General features: G+C 38.2%; 1 protein-coding gene across 1 annotated transcript; it reads right to left on the reverse strand.

The window, feature by feature from the left end:
* Positions 1 to 1,182: 1,182 nt before the first annotated feature.
* Positions 1,183 to 3,446, reverse strand: LOC108665146. The gene is made up of 6 exons (XM_018151871.2): positions 3,305 to 3,446; positions 2,942 to 3,060; positions 2,612 to 2,715; positions 2,244 to 2,378; positions 1,704 to 1,817; positions 1,183 to 1,270 (listed from the first exon to the last, which is right to left on the reverse strand). Exons 1-5 carry the CDS (start codon positions 3,367 to 3,369, stop codon positions 1,764 to 1,766), a joined length of 477 nt encoding a protein of 158 aa, XP_018007360.1. The 5' UTR covers positions 3,370 to 3,446; the 3' UTR covers positions 1,183 to 1,270; positions 1,704 to 1,763.
* Positions 3,447 to 16,551: the final 13,105 nt, after the last annotated feature.

Genomic DNA, 16,551 nt, shown 5'->3' on the forward strand with positions numbered 1-16,551 from the left:
CAATTCGTCGACAGTATATAATAGAAAGAGGATCGGGCCGAGAACTGATCCCTGGGCATGTCGCAAGTGACCAACGAAGGCGTAGAATAAAGGTTCCCTTGTCGAACGCATTGGAATCTATTGCTGAAATAGGACTCGAACCACAGCAGCACAGTGCCGCGAAGGCCGAATGATACGTCAAGTCGACGCAATAAAGTGGCGTGGTCTACCGTTTCAAACGCGGCCGACAGGTCGAGTAAAGCCAGTGGCGTAATGTTACAGCTGTCTACTGCGCGTAGACTGTCGGAAAGCTCCTTCAGCACAGAGATTTACTTCGAGTGGAGATGACGGTTTGCAGACTGGAGGCGAGGCATGAGACCGGACTGCTGAAGATGGTTGTTCAGCTATCGGAACACAACTCGTTCCAGTAGTTTCGACAAAATCGATAGGTTGGAAATTATTTTTTTTATCCAGGAGTGTACTATAAATGATCCCTAGAGATATCGATCGCCTTAAACATAAATCAAGTTGATTCAAAGCAATGTAACAAACATTGGTAAACTATTCAAGAATAATAGGAAATATTTTTCCCGTCTGAGATGTAACGATGACTCGATTTTCCTCAAATCGCAGAAATATTCATGCCTCAATTCAAAATTGTTGAAATTAATTTTCAACAAGTTAGTTTGCTCAGGATGCATTGATGTTAATATCATTTGAGCACTTCCCAGTAATGATCATCTTGATCAACAATATTCCATTCATCAGTTCAAAAATTGCTCTAATTGATAATAAATGATGTGTGTTACATGTTCTCTTGTAAAAACAAATGGCATTCGATGTACAAATATGTCTTCTGTTCAACCACTCTAGCTCCTTACTTCCCTTCATTCCAGTTCTCATTTCATCCTTAGGTTATTAAGACGTCTCTGTAACAATTCTTTCCCCAAATGCATGTTCGTGAAACTTACTACAAGTTACTGACAGCGATATGTCTCTCAAAACTAAATGCACCACATCTCTGCCATTTACGTAAATGTAGCTATTGATTTCTTAAGTTTTTTGTGTTTATTTTTCTTATGTGGTTTACTTAATAAATTTTTACATTTTCTTATAATTTGAATGCGCGTTCAACGTGGAAATATTTGGGCAACAGACAACCCAACATTTTATCCACAACAAAAGGGTCAATCAAAACAACAATCATGCACCTAATATATTGCAAATTATTTCGTCCAAGCTGTGTAAAAGTTCCAAGTTCCCATTTTGAAGTGTTCAAAACTTTTTCAACCTGTCAGGAGAAGAAAAAAACAGGTACAGAGGTTTGAAAGACGACAATAAGTTACTAATTTTGAAGTGCAAAGAACACTAAGAACATTATGATTTTTCATTATATTCAAGTTTATAATGATTGGTGACACGCCTTTTTATTTAAACTTATATTCAAGCCATATGGCATTGAACCTCTCGAATTATAATAATTTCCAGTTCATCAAATAGAAATATCTCGAAACCAAATATATTGGTACAAAGCGAAAAGCTTCACTTCTCCAGAAGTGTTTCAATTTCACTTTTGAATAGAACAACGATTGTTAATATGATTACAAGTAGGATTTTATCAAATTTATTGTTTCGCAAATTACAATAAACTTCTGATTAGACAATTTTTACTGCACGTGGCTGCATTGCCTGGAGAAAGTGGTCTCCTAATTATTATTGTGCACCTGTTGTGAACACTTCAAAGCCGCCAGTCAGATGAATTTATGAGGGCCAGATTGCGCAGGTCACCCAGAGTACTGGTTCAGCGCCTTGATGATGCATTCGGCCTTCACCAGGAACTGTTTGCGGTAGTTCATTTTATGAAAAAACGTTCATGGCATAAAGTGATGCTTCAAATGTAGTGGATAAAAGTAAAAGAATGCTTGGAATTTCAGCGATAACTTTACGCAACATTATTCAAAGAAATTTGAGAAAGTTAGAATGATATGCGTTATATGATTACAATGATATGTAATCATATATCGCATTGGCATCAGAAAAGGGAATTACCAGATCAAAGAAACTTGCTGGATGGTCTGAAATTTCGACACGTATTTTCACAAGAACTAAGAATGATTTGCATAAATTTCCATATAGTCGTAAATCAAATTATCACTCGGCTTCCAAGTTAACATTTGACACAAATTCAGATCGAAATAATCTCAACCCGTTGTCCTGCTATGAAATAACGTTGTGTGTGTCTCGCTAAGGCAAGAAAAACTTACCGCATAGTTCGTGACAGTGCCACATTTCCCCGCAGCGGAGTTGTACATAGCATCTGTGCAGAGACTACCGCGAGTCGCGTAAGTCTTGTACTGGTCAGAGATCTTTGCGTTGTTGATGGAGCCATCAGCTTTCAACTACAAATAAATGAATGAGTGTTGGATTCCCATTTACAAGGGTTGTAACTTCATTATATAATTTATTAACCAATGAAATTGATTGAAATAGATATCTCTGATGGTGCACTATATACAGCGTTGGTCACATATTGAGCTGCCACGTTCAATACCACAAATAGTGTCAGCTTATATTCAAGGTGGAGTTCACGACAGATGATGGAAAGGTATTTAAGCAATATTTCCTGACTTACGTAACCAAGTTTTCCAGCTACACATTTCATGTAGGGAGCTGCAACTGCATCGCACTTGCCGACTTTGACCGCACCGAAGTTGTAGCCCCTGCAGGCAGCATAGCCTGCAAAACACGTAAATTGATGCTTATTGTTTTAGATCACACAATGTATGATGGTTCCATTAACTATTTCATGATCGTCTCTAGATACCCCAATAATTGAAAAGACAAGGTCTAGAACTGAGTTTTGTGAAAAAAATATAAACTGCGCGAATTGCCCACAGATTAGCGAAATGGTAGAAAATTCCAGATCAACCAATTGATGGTAATTAATGTTACGATATCTGACCTCCGAGGGCAGTCAAGGCGGCACGTCCGTCTGGATCCGACTTGCAGGCGCTTAACGCAGCTTTCAGGTCTGCGTTCTGCCATATGGTGTTCTGCAGTACAGTTGCACATGAATTTGCACTGGGGGTAGAGAAATGAAAACGAATAAGTACAGGCGTGTAACATCAAAATATGAACACTTTCCATTTTAACCAGGAAAACAAGTAATATCCATAGTTCTAAATGCAACGTTTTAGCAACTTTTTCAGCATTAATTTGTAATGGTTGTTCAAAATTAGAGCACAAAACAATATCTAATAATTTAGGATACAGGTGGACAGAGGGGAGAGCACAGCGCAAGAATGCAATTGCTGAGTTCACTTACCCTTCAACACCGGAGTAGGCAAAGGCTGCAATGAGAAGAAGGACAAGACCGACAGATTTCATCATGTTGGTAGTCGTAAAGGCGCGGCAAAAGGCTAAGGCAAAATGCGTCGTGAACGGAAGGCTGCTAGATGTCCTGTAACTTGGTACGACACATGGTCTGCCTTTATAGCTTCATGATATAATTGAAACAGTTGGTTTTATTTGTCGATCGTGTGTTTACAGCTGTCTGTCAGAGATCATCCGTCACCACAGCTAGTGGCATCTAGCTCCACTATCAAATGTTGACATTTAGGTTTAACTGTATGTTAAGAAAATTTAAACTTTCTGGTTGAGAAATTAAAAATATATCAAATTGAGTGGAAATATAAGCGACGATGGCAGAATTATGTTTAAATTTTATTTTTTTTCCATGGAAAATTATATGTTAAAAGAACCTCAATACGCGTTAGAACAAACTTTTTCATCACACGTGGAGGTATGATGATGAGAAGACCGTGTCCTCGGTGCTCAGCGTTAGTTCAGGTGAAGTGGCGAAGCTCCTAAACAGATGCTCCATATTTGCAAAGACGTCAATAATTCATGAGCTGCCTCATGGCTTGATTCCACATTACAATGTATCTTCTAGCATGTGACATTCTGGGTTGCACGCTAGTTACAATCATTACACTCCACGGACTGTCTCGATATTTCTTTACAAATTACAATATACCTACGTTCTATCCTACAAAACTGGATGAGAATTTTGATGGAGTCGTTGGTAGTTAACTGCCAATGATTACAAAAGATGGCAAGGCAAGTTACATGTTAAATGGTGAGGCAGTTGAGTTAACCAAGTCAATACAGCAAATATGACAGCGAGTTAGATTGGAATGACGCTACGTAATGACACAAAAGTCGCCACTCAGCAGCAACAACAGTCTCGTCCATAGAAACGTATAGGCCAGAGTTACAGTTTTTAGGGTTCTATTGCCTCATCAAAACTAAGAAGCTTTTCCGCTCGCGCTAGAAATTTAAGTTGTGGCAACAATATATTTCAAAACAGGAGTAAAACAGAAATTCTAACTTTTGTACAAAATGTTGGTTTTAATGAGTCTTCAATTAATTAAAATGCATAGGCTATTTTAGAATCGAGATTATGGATAATGGGAATGACGGAATCAGAATTCCGGAACTAAATAAATTTCCAAGCCCGGGTAATGCCTTGATAACCTTCTAGTTTCCAATAAATGTCTTTTGACTTAAATTTTTGCTAAATTTAGACAATGGACTTCTGTTTTTTGTAGCTTTAACCTGATTCAGAAGGAAACATCAAGTATCAAGTTTTGCACTTCACATATTGCAAACCAGCGTAGAGACGGCAAAAAATTGAGTCTCGTCAGAAAATTGCTTTGTAGAGCGATGTCATTGAGATTCACTGGAATTTTGTGTGCTAGTCAAAAAAGTGCTGGCACCGTTGGAATCAATTCATTAATCGCTGCCCTATCCCATTACCATATCGTTATTCATAAAAATGTAATTAAGTTAAGTAGGGTTTTTAATTATCTTATCTTATTTAATTTAATTCGGCCGACATAAATTCGGGCCTAGCTAACGGTTATTATAAATTATTTTCGCTCATTAATTACAACAAAAAAATTACAATGCACGAATAGCAAAAAGAGAACTAACACTACTTGAGAAAATCGTGATCTCGAATAACGTCCACCAAAAATTCACGCTCTCTCTACATCTAGTTACCCTATATGCCCATGTACCTCGTGTTCAACATGCTCGAAAATATTTATGACAATATTAGTTAATGCATCACAGGCAAAGTGTCATATATTAAACGCAGAATGTCGTTTCGAAACTGTCGAGAAAGAACTTGAGATTTCAATAAAATTCATATAAATCATATATGATTTGGTCATGCGTTTTGCAAGGCTTATATTTATTCAGTCAGAAAAATACAACAATAATTCAAATTTATACCGAGCTGTGACTTGAAATAAATGAAAAACTAACACTTGATGCAACGAAGCCAAAGCGAAAACCTGGTTTCCTGACAAAATTTGAGTTATGCTTCAGCCTCCGTTGCCGACTCGCCACTCCCGCTGTCACTCCCACTGTGCCGGAGGAACCCAACAGCGTCGTCTTCATAGAGTGGCCGACATCATCCGAACGACGATAGTTGAAGCTCTCACCTCTGCATTGCACTCCAGCTATCCATCTCATTACCAGCGGATTTCCTGCGCTTTGAGGTTTTTTTTCGGAGAAAGGACAATTATTATATCATGCTTATTTAATTACAAGCCATTGTTTTTTAATGCATTTTCCATTATAGTGGAGTCCCTGCCGAGTCAAATACGATAATAGCGGAGTCAGGAGCTGGTTTATGTCAGAGCCGTCGCATTTGAGCGGAACATATCGCCCAATAATATCGCTTATCGTTGTCAATAAAATAATATCACCTTTCACCGATTTTACTGCTCTATCAGAGTCCTAGGTCGTGCCGGCGATAGCATTAGCCGTTGCACCAACACGCTCTGCATCCTGCAAATAATGAGTTATTAGCGCGCTATGTATAGTGCAAGTGAGAGTGTGGAAGCATCATCCAGTTCTAGATCATTCTAGGCTATATTGTAGATTTAGAACTTATCGTGTTCTTCTAACATTAATATCTAATTATATTCAGTCATACAAATTTTGATTGAACACATTGAACAATACATGTTCTCGTTAGATCCGAAAGTTACTAGTTAAATAAATACTACTTTATATAACTTCTACTTCCAAAAATATTACGTTTTTATAATAAAAATGTTATTACGTTTGCAACTAAAGTAACAATATTAGTGCATGACAACTAACGCTAATAATGAAATTATTAGCTCACTATTCCCACAGATCAATAAGGGGAGGTGTACAAGCACACCAGAACCTCTTGGGTGAATGGAGATGGCAAGCGTAAGAGAACCTGCTTACGCTCAAGTTTACATGCTTCGCGTCGATCGTCAGATCCAAATAGAAGATATGAAATTTTACAATGCTGAATCACAAGCAAGTGATCTGGGAATGAAACTCTTGCTATTTCTCGAACTCGGAAATTGGAAAATAATCGAAAATTACTTATTAAATTTAAATCAGAGAAAAATCGAGAAAATACCCTTGCTCCACTCATATACATGAATGGTCTAATATACATCATTCTTTCAGAATGGGTTCTAATACATGAATGAACGATCGTTTGTACTTGATTGTAAGTTTTATTGTTGATTAGAAAGATTGTGTGTCACTTATCCACAATAAAATATAATAGCGCCCACGGCTCGTTGAGCGTCACGTAAATTCTTGTGGCAACATTTCGCGGAAACGGGCTACGGGCAAATGGAAGCAGCCCGCCAGTTTATCGAGAGAGTTACCGACTAATGTTCATACGTCGACGCTTCACTACATCGCCTAGGGATCCGAATCGCTGCTGGGAGTGTTTTATTACTAGAATTCTTTTATATCTATTCTGTGTAAACTTTTTACGTTCAAATACCTGTGTATGCGTCACAATTTTATTTTCTGATTACCCATAATGAAATTAGTTATGATTGTTAGCGTGACTTTTGATTTAGATTCAATGTTCAGTGATATGCCAAGTAAAGATTCTTATTTCTTACTCCTGCAGCTTACAAGAAGTATAATGGGAAGAACCATAAGTTGGTTTGTTAACTGCCTTGGCGGCATATAGCCTTTTCATGAATCGCCTCGGACATCCATTATGTACATACTTATACGTTCAGTTGAACTTTTCGACTTTTGCCATCTGACTGATTTACAGATCCTAGGAAACGCATTCCGAGTTTGATAGCAAGAATTAAATTGTATCTAAACTTCTTTTTGAAAGGATAAGTGAAATCTGTAATTACAATAGGTAAATCTGAACTTAACTACAAATGATATTTTACGTGAATGATATTAAAACTTTGATGCATGCCCCTGCTTAATTACGAATCTATTTAGAAACACGCGTACAGTATCGAACTTCAAATTGAATCCACCCTGAATCAAATGCTGAACACTACGAAACACATTTCAGATGAAAATATTACAAACTTTTGATTCATCGTATTATCTAAAGTTTTGTATGAGATTCGCTAAAAGAGGTATTATTTTTTTGTATTTTCACTGCTAATACAAATGCATTTGTTTGAAAATTCGATTAATTAGCGTCTATCTCAGGTAAATACACTTTTCCTTGTAGTGAGATTTTCCACACAAGAGGAATATTTGTATTCATTTTGATCCCGATTCATGAACATAATATGTGAGGTGGATTCACGGTTATTAACATAAATCGTAATTTACTCCTTTAAATTACTATTTATGTGATTGATATTAAAAAACCTGAAACCTGTGTGTTTTACTATCCGTTTGTTTTAAGCCATAAACTAATTATTGCACTTATTTACCACGGGAAAAAGAAGTGCACCATGGCACGGGTGAGTGCGCTCTGTATAAAGCTTATGTGGCCGTGCGCTGGCCGGGCCAGGAAGGTGTAACTTATGACGCTTGTTACACCTCATATTTGTGAGGAATTTAGATTGGCTCACACACAAGGACAAAATAAATTAAGAAATAGATCGAATGATATTTATTCAAATTGGTGTATTCTATTAATTCTTGGGAGCCTGGTCTTCAAATACAGATTGAGTGGTCATCCAAATACTTGATAACTGGAGTACGAAGTATATGATTTCAATTACGTATATCATGCACGAACAATTATGTACGATTTATAAGCCTTCACATGAAGCTACGATCATCGCAATTAACGATCATGAAAAGTCTTCAACGTTGTAGAGCCACAGGCTCTTAATAGAATACAGTAAAGCAGAGAAATACTTCATTCAATAATTGACAGATTGAATCTTTCTATAACATTTAGTACGATAAATTTGCAACGAGTTATCACCTGAATATATATTTGGAGACGAATGTTACGACCCGAGTAGTATGGTCTTCTGAAAAATTGCCAAGCTGGTAAATTTGGAATACAGAAGAAATCAGGAAAAGTAAGTAATCTAGACGGGAAATAGAGAACATAGTAAAGGAATTAATGTTGGAAAAGTAGAAAAAGATGTAGAATTAAAGGTCACACCTAATTCAAGACACCACACTCTAGAATAAAATTGATTATACTAGTGATTTGTTATAGCCGTGTTAAGCCGTGTAAGCCACTTAAGTTCAGTGTTACTACTACCCATTGCTGCCTATAACCTAATGTTTTTTTTTTGGCTCCTCAAGCTTAATCCTCTATCATGGCACTTCGTCAACTGACCAATGCCACACAGTCTCTTACCAGTGCTCTTTGTACGCATCTCTCGATAAAATTTTAGTAGAAAGTTCTTCCATTTCCACACGAATAGTTTCCACTGTTCAAGTCTCTAAAATGGACAACAACATGCTTGTCCTGGCCGTTAGCTCACGGTAAATTATTTTATCATCTCCAGCGGCACACATTGTTGTACACACTCTTTACTCTACAAACACTATTTTTCATAACACAAACTTACAACATGGCACCAAATAAGTACCCAGGGTAGCCAATTGGGGACATAGGATGGACAGTAATCGAATGCCAGATCAAGTGGCTTCTGGTAATGAGCATTGGAGCTCAAGGAAGGGTAGAGTGCCGTTGCAGAATCGTTGGTATCCACTCGTCTTAAAACTATGGCATTGCTGACGTCTATTGAAATCCAAAAAATTCCTGCATTAAATTCCAATGACCAGCCACCTAAAACAGAAGCAACTGCTGAAACAAGTCCAGTGTTCAACCACGTGGCAGTGGCATCATTGATTTCCTCCAGTCACTTTTGGTCCAAGTTTCACCGTCAAGTACGGGCTGACTTCGTCAACCAAACCAAAAATTTGAATTTAATATTAAACCTAATTTGATCACAAAAATTGATGAGCTCCGATGGACACTGTTGCCTCGTTGGCAGAGTGGAAGTATTGGATCAGTTAACATGCGAAGCCAAGTTGCAGCTCTTCATGCTGATGAACTACTTAAAATGAGCGACAATCTACTCACAGATTCACACAAATTATCTGAGGATCCTTTACAGTCACCAACAGAAGTCTGCAGGTGTTGGCAGCTGCATCCTTTGAGCGTTGCCTCTTGCACGATGTAATATCAACCGGTGCGCTGAGTGTCTTGCACAAAATCTGCCATAAATGCAGTGTCAGTCATCAGTCCGTCCTTCGTATCTGATGTGGTATTTTTGGAAATACCAAACCACCCAGGGTTGAACTTTTTACGTTCTCTGTCAAGTAATTCACCGCAGCTTTCGCTAGCGACTTCAGGTAAATCAACTCTCTGGTTCTTTACCTCAAAATTTTCTGTGTTTTTCGGCTGAGCTTTCTCTTCAGTCAGCTGATTGCATAGCGAGCTCAATTTTTCCCTTAACGAGCTCACCATCTCAGTCAAAGAATTTACTACGTCATTCAACGCTATCTACTCATTGCCTTGCTCTTCCACCGGCTTCTCGCTTTTTCGAACAGCAAGAGTTGGTTCTTCGTAGTCACGACAAAACCAATGAAGTAATTTAGTTTTCTGGAGAAATGAAACTCCTCAGAGCTCAACTTCAAACAGCTGATACAAATGAAATCTTCGGACGGTTAACATTGAATTTTAAATTTTAATTTAACTTATATGAGTTCGTCTTCAAGATTTATCAAAGTCTTGTAATGAACAGTTCTAACTGTGCAAGATCATTAGGAATTAATGCATCAAATGGCGTCAGCAGTGAAAATGGTTTGTTCTTTTCGAACCATTAGAATTACCATTATTCGGGCACCATTATTGAAATGGATCAAATCTAGCTTCCCTGATGTAGGCATCACACATTTTGCGTACATTTTTAGTGGTTTGGGAAAAATAGCCTAGCTAAATGATTTTTCTTCGGCTTAAACTCGAGTTCAATAGCGATCATAGCATGAATTTCCAGCCGACTATTTTATCATATAGCTGTAATTTCGAACAGAATTTGTTGCCTCTTCTTGGTCATCACTAAAACCTGAGAGCTAAAGTTCCGGGAATCTTCCAGTCTTGCGGGCAGATTTGATCAAAGAACTTAACAGTCACGGCAAATCCCTTCGCTGGTCGCTGGCTTCTGATCATCGAATGATTCGGTCCATCCTGCGGCGCGGCAGATTTCGTGGTCAAGTACAGAGACGTGCATGAAATTACGCCTGAAATTAAAATTAAAATGAAATTAGAAACTTGCTCAGTTTGACGACCAGCTAACTTAAAGCTAAGCGGCTGAGAAGAAAGCCTCACTTCAATTTCAGACTTCGTGCAGGCATGAATATTCCGATAGCTTGCGTGCCCGTTCGCATGTGAACTGATAACTCGATTTTCGTTCTGATGTCTGGGTAGACTTCCATGATTATATTTTAGTATTATAATAGGACAGAACTTAATTTTTGTGCGATTTTTCAAGTGTTTCTTCAGAAAATAAGTATGAACGAATTGTACATAGCGCGCTATTACATGCTGCTTGTCGCCGTCCTGGCAGCAGGGACGACCCACGCAGCGGCGGACGTGTACGTGACGAAGCTGGACGATGAGCAGCTGCACAGCCCCGTCAGCGAGACGCTGCACGTCATTGACGAGTGTAAGTGCAGCTAAATTATTTCTATTTTCTTCACTTACGTTAATCATATATTGATCTCTGAAAGAGTGCATCAGACTTCATATGGGTGTCCACTGCCAAATATTTATTTCCTACAATTATAATTCGATGTTATATCGTTGGGGTTAATATTTCAGTAAGCGGAATTTAATTTTAAATGTGAATTTAGGATTACTTAAATACGTAATCATCAATATTTGAGACGTGATTGTTGTTGATGACATTCGTAGTATGTCCATAATTAGAAATTTGCTGTAACGTTTTAGGTTACTTCTTTCGAAATGCACATTAATCGAAAGACGCATAGCACACTTTAACAAATGTTGCAGAACTTAGCTTTGTTTCAACCTGATCGGTAATATGAGTTGCATCTATTTGACCTCCAGAGTATTTTTCATCTATGTTATTGGCAATTTGATAATTGCTCTAAATATCACTATACCCTCACCATAAAACTAATACTTGCTTCGTTTCGATGCATTTCTCGAGCTTTTCTATTTGTTTCTGAGCTGACGTTAAGAATCCCTCTTGTGAAGAATACAAAAATCCGTCGATTCTCGTTTTACCCTTCATGTCAAAGACACCTAAATTTTTCCACGCCAGTTGGTTCATAAATTCTTTATAACTTTGGTCAGAACTTTTCCATCGATTGTTGAGGTTCCACGTAGTTCATCGTCTTCACATCTGTGTGAGAAGAGAGATGCTGTAGTGAACCCTGCTTTTAGCGGCTTATGCTCGTTCACGGAATTTGATATACAATCGACAATCACGAGGATTCCAAAACAGCCCATCCCAGTGGGATGACGCGCCATCGAATTTGCGTGTCTTGGTGACGAGGAGCCAAACAAGAGCGCTATCGTCTTGAGGTGGTAAGTTATTTGATAAACGTACGAATTATTTACGACGATTCACCTCTTCAGCTGCGTTACAGTTTTCAGCTTCCACTCGTAAAATTTTCTGAAATCTATGGGAGAGCCTATTCAACATCCTCATTGACTACCGTCATCGAAATTCTATCAGACATATAAATTTTACTGACTTTTAGGGTAGAGGGGGTACGACTGTTTGACACCGAATCGAAACTTCTTCGGACCTGCTTGCGGACTCAAACGCAAAACCTGACTACACGCTCAACTTAATCACTCATAAGTTCTTCAATACTAAACGGATTTGTTTGAATTTTGAAATATGAGTAATTATTATCAATACGCTGCGGTAGAAATTATTACAGATTTTTACTTTAGTTCGTTTTCAACTAAAAGGCATGAACGCGTTTTGAATCACTCATAAGTCCTTCAATACTGAACGGATTTGCTCTAATTTGGAAATATATGTAAATGTCATTATATCGCTGCGGTAGGAATTATTAGATTTTCACATTAATTCGTTTTCAATTAAAATGTATGAACGCATTTTAAGAGCCACCTAATCACTCATAAGTCCTTCAATTCTTGACGGATCTGCTTGCAATTTGCTATTTTATGCGTTATTTTATGAATACGCTATTTTATGAAAATGTGCTGTTTTATGAATGGTCAATTTTCAATTAAGTTGAGAAAACTTGAACATGGACGCAATAATTTCGAAGAAGCGCATGATGTTCACACATCGCATACGTTATTGACAATTAGTTACGCGTGTTTGCCTAGTCCCGAGTTGTGATAGTTCCTCAAAAGTTGTTTATGTTGTTAAATAGGCCTTGCATGACCGATACTTCTGAATTGACCGGAGACCGTGATCGATTATATTATTATATTTAAATTAGATCAAGTATACCCAGCCGTCACAGCTCCCAGGTGTTACTTGATCTAATTTAAATATAATAATTATATCGATCACGGTCTCCAGTCAGTTCAGAAGTATCGGTCATGCAAGGCCCATTTAACAACATAAACAACTTTTGAGGAACTATCGCAACTCGGGACTAGGTAAATGCACATAACTATTAGTCTATAACACGCCCAATGTATGAACACCATGCGCTTATTCGAAATTATTGCGTCCATGTTCAAGTTTCCTCACCTTAATTGCAAATTGACTATTCCTAAATTAGCGCATTTACAGCAAATACTTATTTTTTCAAATTTTAAGCCGATCCGTTAAGTATTGAAAGACTTATGAGTGATTACGTTGCCTTGAAAATGCGTTTATACGTTTTAATTGGAAACGAATTAATATAAAAATCTGTAATAATTTCTACCGCAGCGTATTGATAATAACTACCTATATTCCAAAATTAAAGCAAATACGTTAAGTATTGAAGGACTTAGGAGTGATTAGGTTGAAAAATGCGTCTATACGTTTTAATTGAAAAATAATTAATGTAAAAATCTGTAATAATTCATTCTACAACGTATTGATAACGAATACTCATATTCGAAATGAAAGCAAATCTGTTGAGGATTGAAGGACTTTTGATTGTTTAGTTTGCTTTAAAAATGCGTTTATAGTTTAATTGGAAACGAATTAATGTAAAAATCTATAATAATTTCTACCGCAGCGTATCAATGATAACTACTTCCATTCCTTAATTCAAACAAATCCATTCAGGATTGATGGACTTATGAGTGATTAGGTTGAGCGTGTAGTTAGGTTTTGCGTTCGAATCCGCAGGCGAGTTCGCAGGCAGGTCCGGAGAAGTGTCGATTCGGACTGTCTGACTTTGAAAAAAGAACTACTCCAAGAAAATTAAGGAGCTTTGACGTAACATTATGTGATCAACGTTTGGCATCTTATTAATCGACACCGCTCAATTTAAGCGTCTCCAGAGGCAGTACTGCTGTAGCTACGACCAGAGGTGGGCAGTAGCGCGCTATATGTAGCGGCCGGTACTAGCGGCCGCTACATTTTCAGTAGCGGTAGCGGCGCTTCATTTAAGGCAATGTAGCGGCAGCGGTAGCGCCCGCTACATATTTAAGTAGCGATACGAGATTTTTCCGCTACATTTATTTTAAAGCCCATTTATAGATAAAGCCTTTAGATTTTACTTAATAGTATTTAATATTATTTTAAAACCAGCATGATACATACATAATATAATTTACAGAATAAAACTGTACGAATGATTTTGGTGTAATGTTGTCAACTTCAGCCTGTTACTAGTGTCAACATGTTAGTTATTACTTGTTTAGTTGTTACCAGTTACCACTTACAGGTGTTTTTTCATGCTTCAGTTTGCTTGCAGTTATTTTTGCACAGTTATTTTTATGTTTCACCTTCCCTACCAATCTACCAACTTCAAAAATAATCCACATATATATATACAAATAAAAGATTGATTTTTGTGGATGTATATGTGGATAATTTTTGAGATTATTAGATTAAAGTAAACATCCATGTAGGGAAGGTAAAACATAAAAATAACTGTAACTTTTATTTACCGTATCTAACCCGTCCTATTTCGGTTAGGTTAATCGCAATAAAGTTGCATTGATATGTTTTGAAAATGTTTTATTATCATTAAATGTTTATGAGTAAATCCCAATAGCAGAACAATAAATATTTAGGGATTTCCAATAATTTTGGCCATTGCAGCGGCTAATGTAGCGGCGCTACATTTTACTGTAGAGGTAGCGCTCGCAACAATCTAGTGGGTGTAGCGGTAGCGGTAGCGCCCGCTACATATAGAGCATGTAGCGGTAGAGGTAGCGAGCGGCCGCTACATTTCAAAGTAGCGCTGCCCAGCTCTGGCTACGACCTATGTCATCAGAGGGCCGTACACATCAATACAGGAGTCTCGGTGACTCCAACGTTTGAATGACCACTGCTCGGCCAGGAACCTCTCCGCGCTGCACAGATCAGCGGATTGCTTCGGTTATCAAACGAATTTGGTAATATATGCTCACCAGCACATATCAAGCTATCAAGTTTGTAAGAACTTTGGTTGAAAAATACTTGCTCCCACAGCGTCTTAATATATACTAGTTACAATCGAATCCATGGTTTATTTTATATATAGTAGAGCTCATTTGAGAGCTCAATCAAACATCAAGGAGTATCGCAATCTGACCAACGATAATGCTCCTAACTTTGCAGATTACTTTGAAGAAATAAACTCATACTGTAGTTATATGTAATGACATAATTGATAATTTGGTGGGCTTATTTCACTACAACTGAGAGAACATTAAATGTGCAAATTTATTCAAAATACTCAGTTATAAAAAATAGTCGTTTGTTAGCTATAACCACCAAAGTTTATAGAAATAGAAAGAGAGTAAATCCTTAAAATCACACCTGCTGGCTTATGAGGCTTACTCTACGTCAACTTCATATTTCATTCAAACTTATCGCAGCGTAGACTGAATGATTCCACTATCAAGGGCTATAAAATTCATGCAAGGCCAAACCTCGTGTGCCACGCGTGAGCGGCTGCCTTGTGTCCAGGCGAGTGCCACATGCGGTGCCAGCAGCGAAGCGGGTGTACCGGCGGCTCCTACGACCCCGTGGCTGACGTCTGCCGCCTCACTGACGGCGACGCGACAACCGTGACCACCCGACCTCTGGCCAGCAGCTCAGCCTTCTTCAAGTTCCGTGAGTGTTCTGCTACGCCTTCTTCAAGTTCCGTAAGTGTTCTGCCTGGCCTTCTCCAAGTTCCGTGAATGTTGGGCCTGGCCTTCTTCAAGTTCCGTGAGTGTTGTGCCTGGCCTTCTCCAAGTTCCGTAATTGTTGTGCCTGGCCTTCTTCAAGTTCCGTGAGTGTTCTGCCTAGCCTTCTTCAAGTTCCGTGAGTGTTCTATCTGGCCTTCTTCCAGTTTCATGAGTGTTGAGCCTGGCTTTCTTCAAGTTCCGTGAGTCTTTTGCCTGGCCTTCTTAAAGTTCCGTGAGTGGTCTGCCGGGCCTTCTTAAAGTACCGTGAGTGGTCTGCCTGGCCTTCTTAAAGTTCCGTGAGTGATCTGCCTGGCCTTCTTAAAGTACCGTGAGTGGTCTGCCAGGCACAAATTCTGCCGTTCACTTTCGAAGACACTTCTGTCTTAATGAGCTTCCGTGCTGTATCACTTGTTATATTTCAGGAATCTCCATGATTCCGACATCATTATTAGTTTTCAATGTTATGGAAAAATTTGAATGAACGAAATTACGTAGCAAAATTAACTACTATCTTTGACTATACTGTACAAGGATTTTTTCAAGATGTACTACACAAACATTACAAGTTAACAAGTTTGTACTGATAATTGCTAACGCATCGAAATTTTGTAGCTGTATTCTTAAAGGCTAAGAACAACTAAAAATAATCTGAACGTTGGCCACGATGTTAATCAGCATGAATCTGATGAAGGTCGCAGAGGTTATTACATTTCAGGAACGGATGAGTGAAATTCCCATGAATAGGCCAATAAAAAAATTAACAATTGTTTGAGAAGAAACTTTACATTTACCGTTCACAAAATACTTTTGAGACTCATTTCTATGATAATTGGAATAAGATTTGGGAGATAAAGTCCAGTTTATCGCTCAAAGCAATCCGGATTATCATGATACGCTTGACGCTTGCCAGAATTGTTTGTGCGCATGGCGGCAGCGTTTATACAGTCTCGATGATTGTTGTTTGTGTGCATGTGCGGCAGCGTTTATACGGT

Source organism: Hyalella azteca, unplaced genomic scaffold (assembly GCF_000764305.2).
Source record: "Hyalella azteca isolate HAZT.00-mixed unplaced genomic scaffold, Hazt_2.0.2 contig2920, whole genome shotgun sequence".
NCBI classification, from domain to species: Eukaryota; Metazoa; Arthropoda; class Malacostraca; order Amphipoda; family Hyalellidae; genus Hyalella; species Hyalella azteca.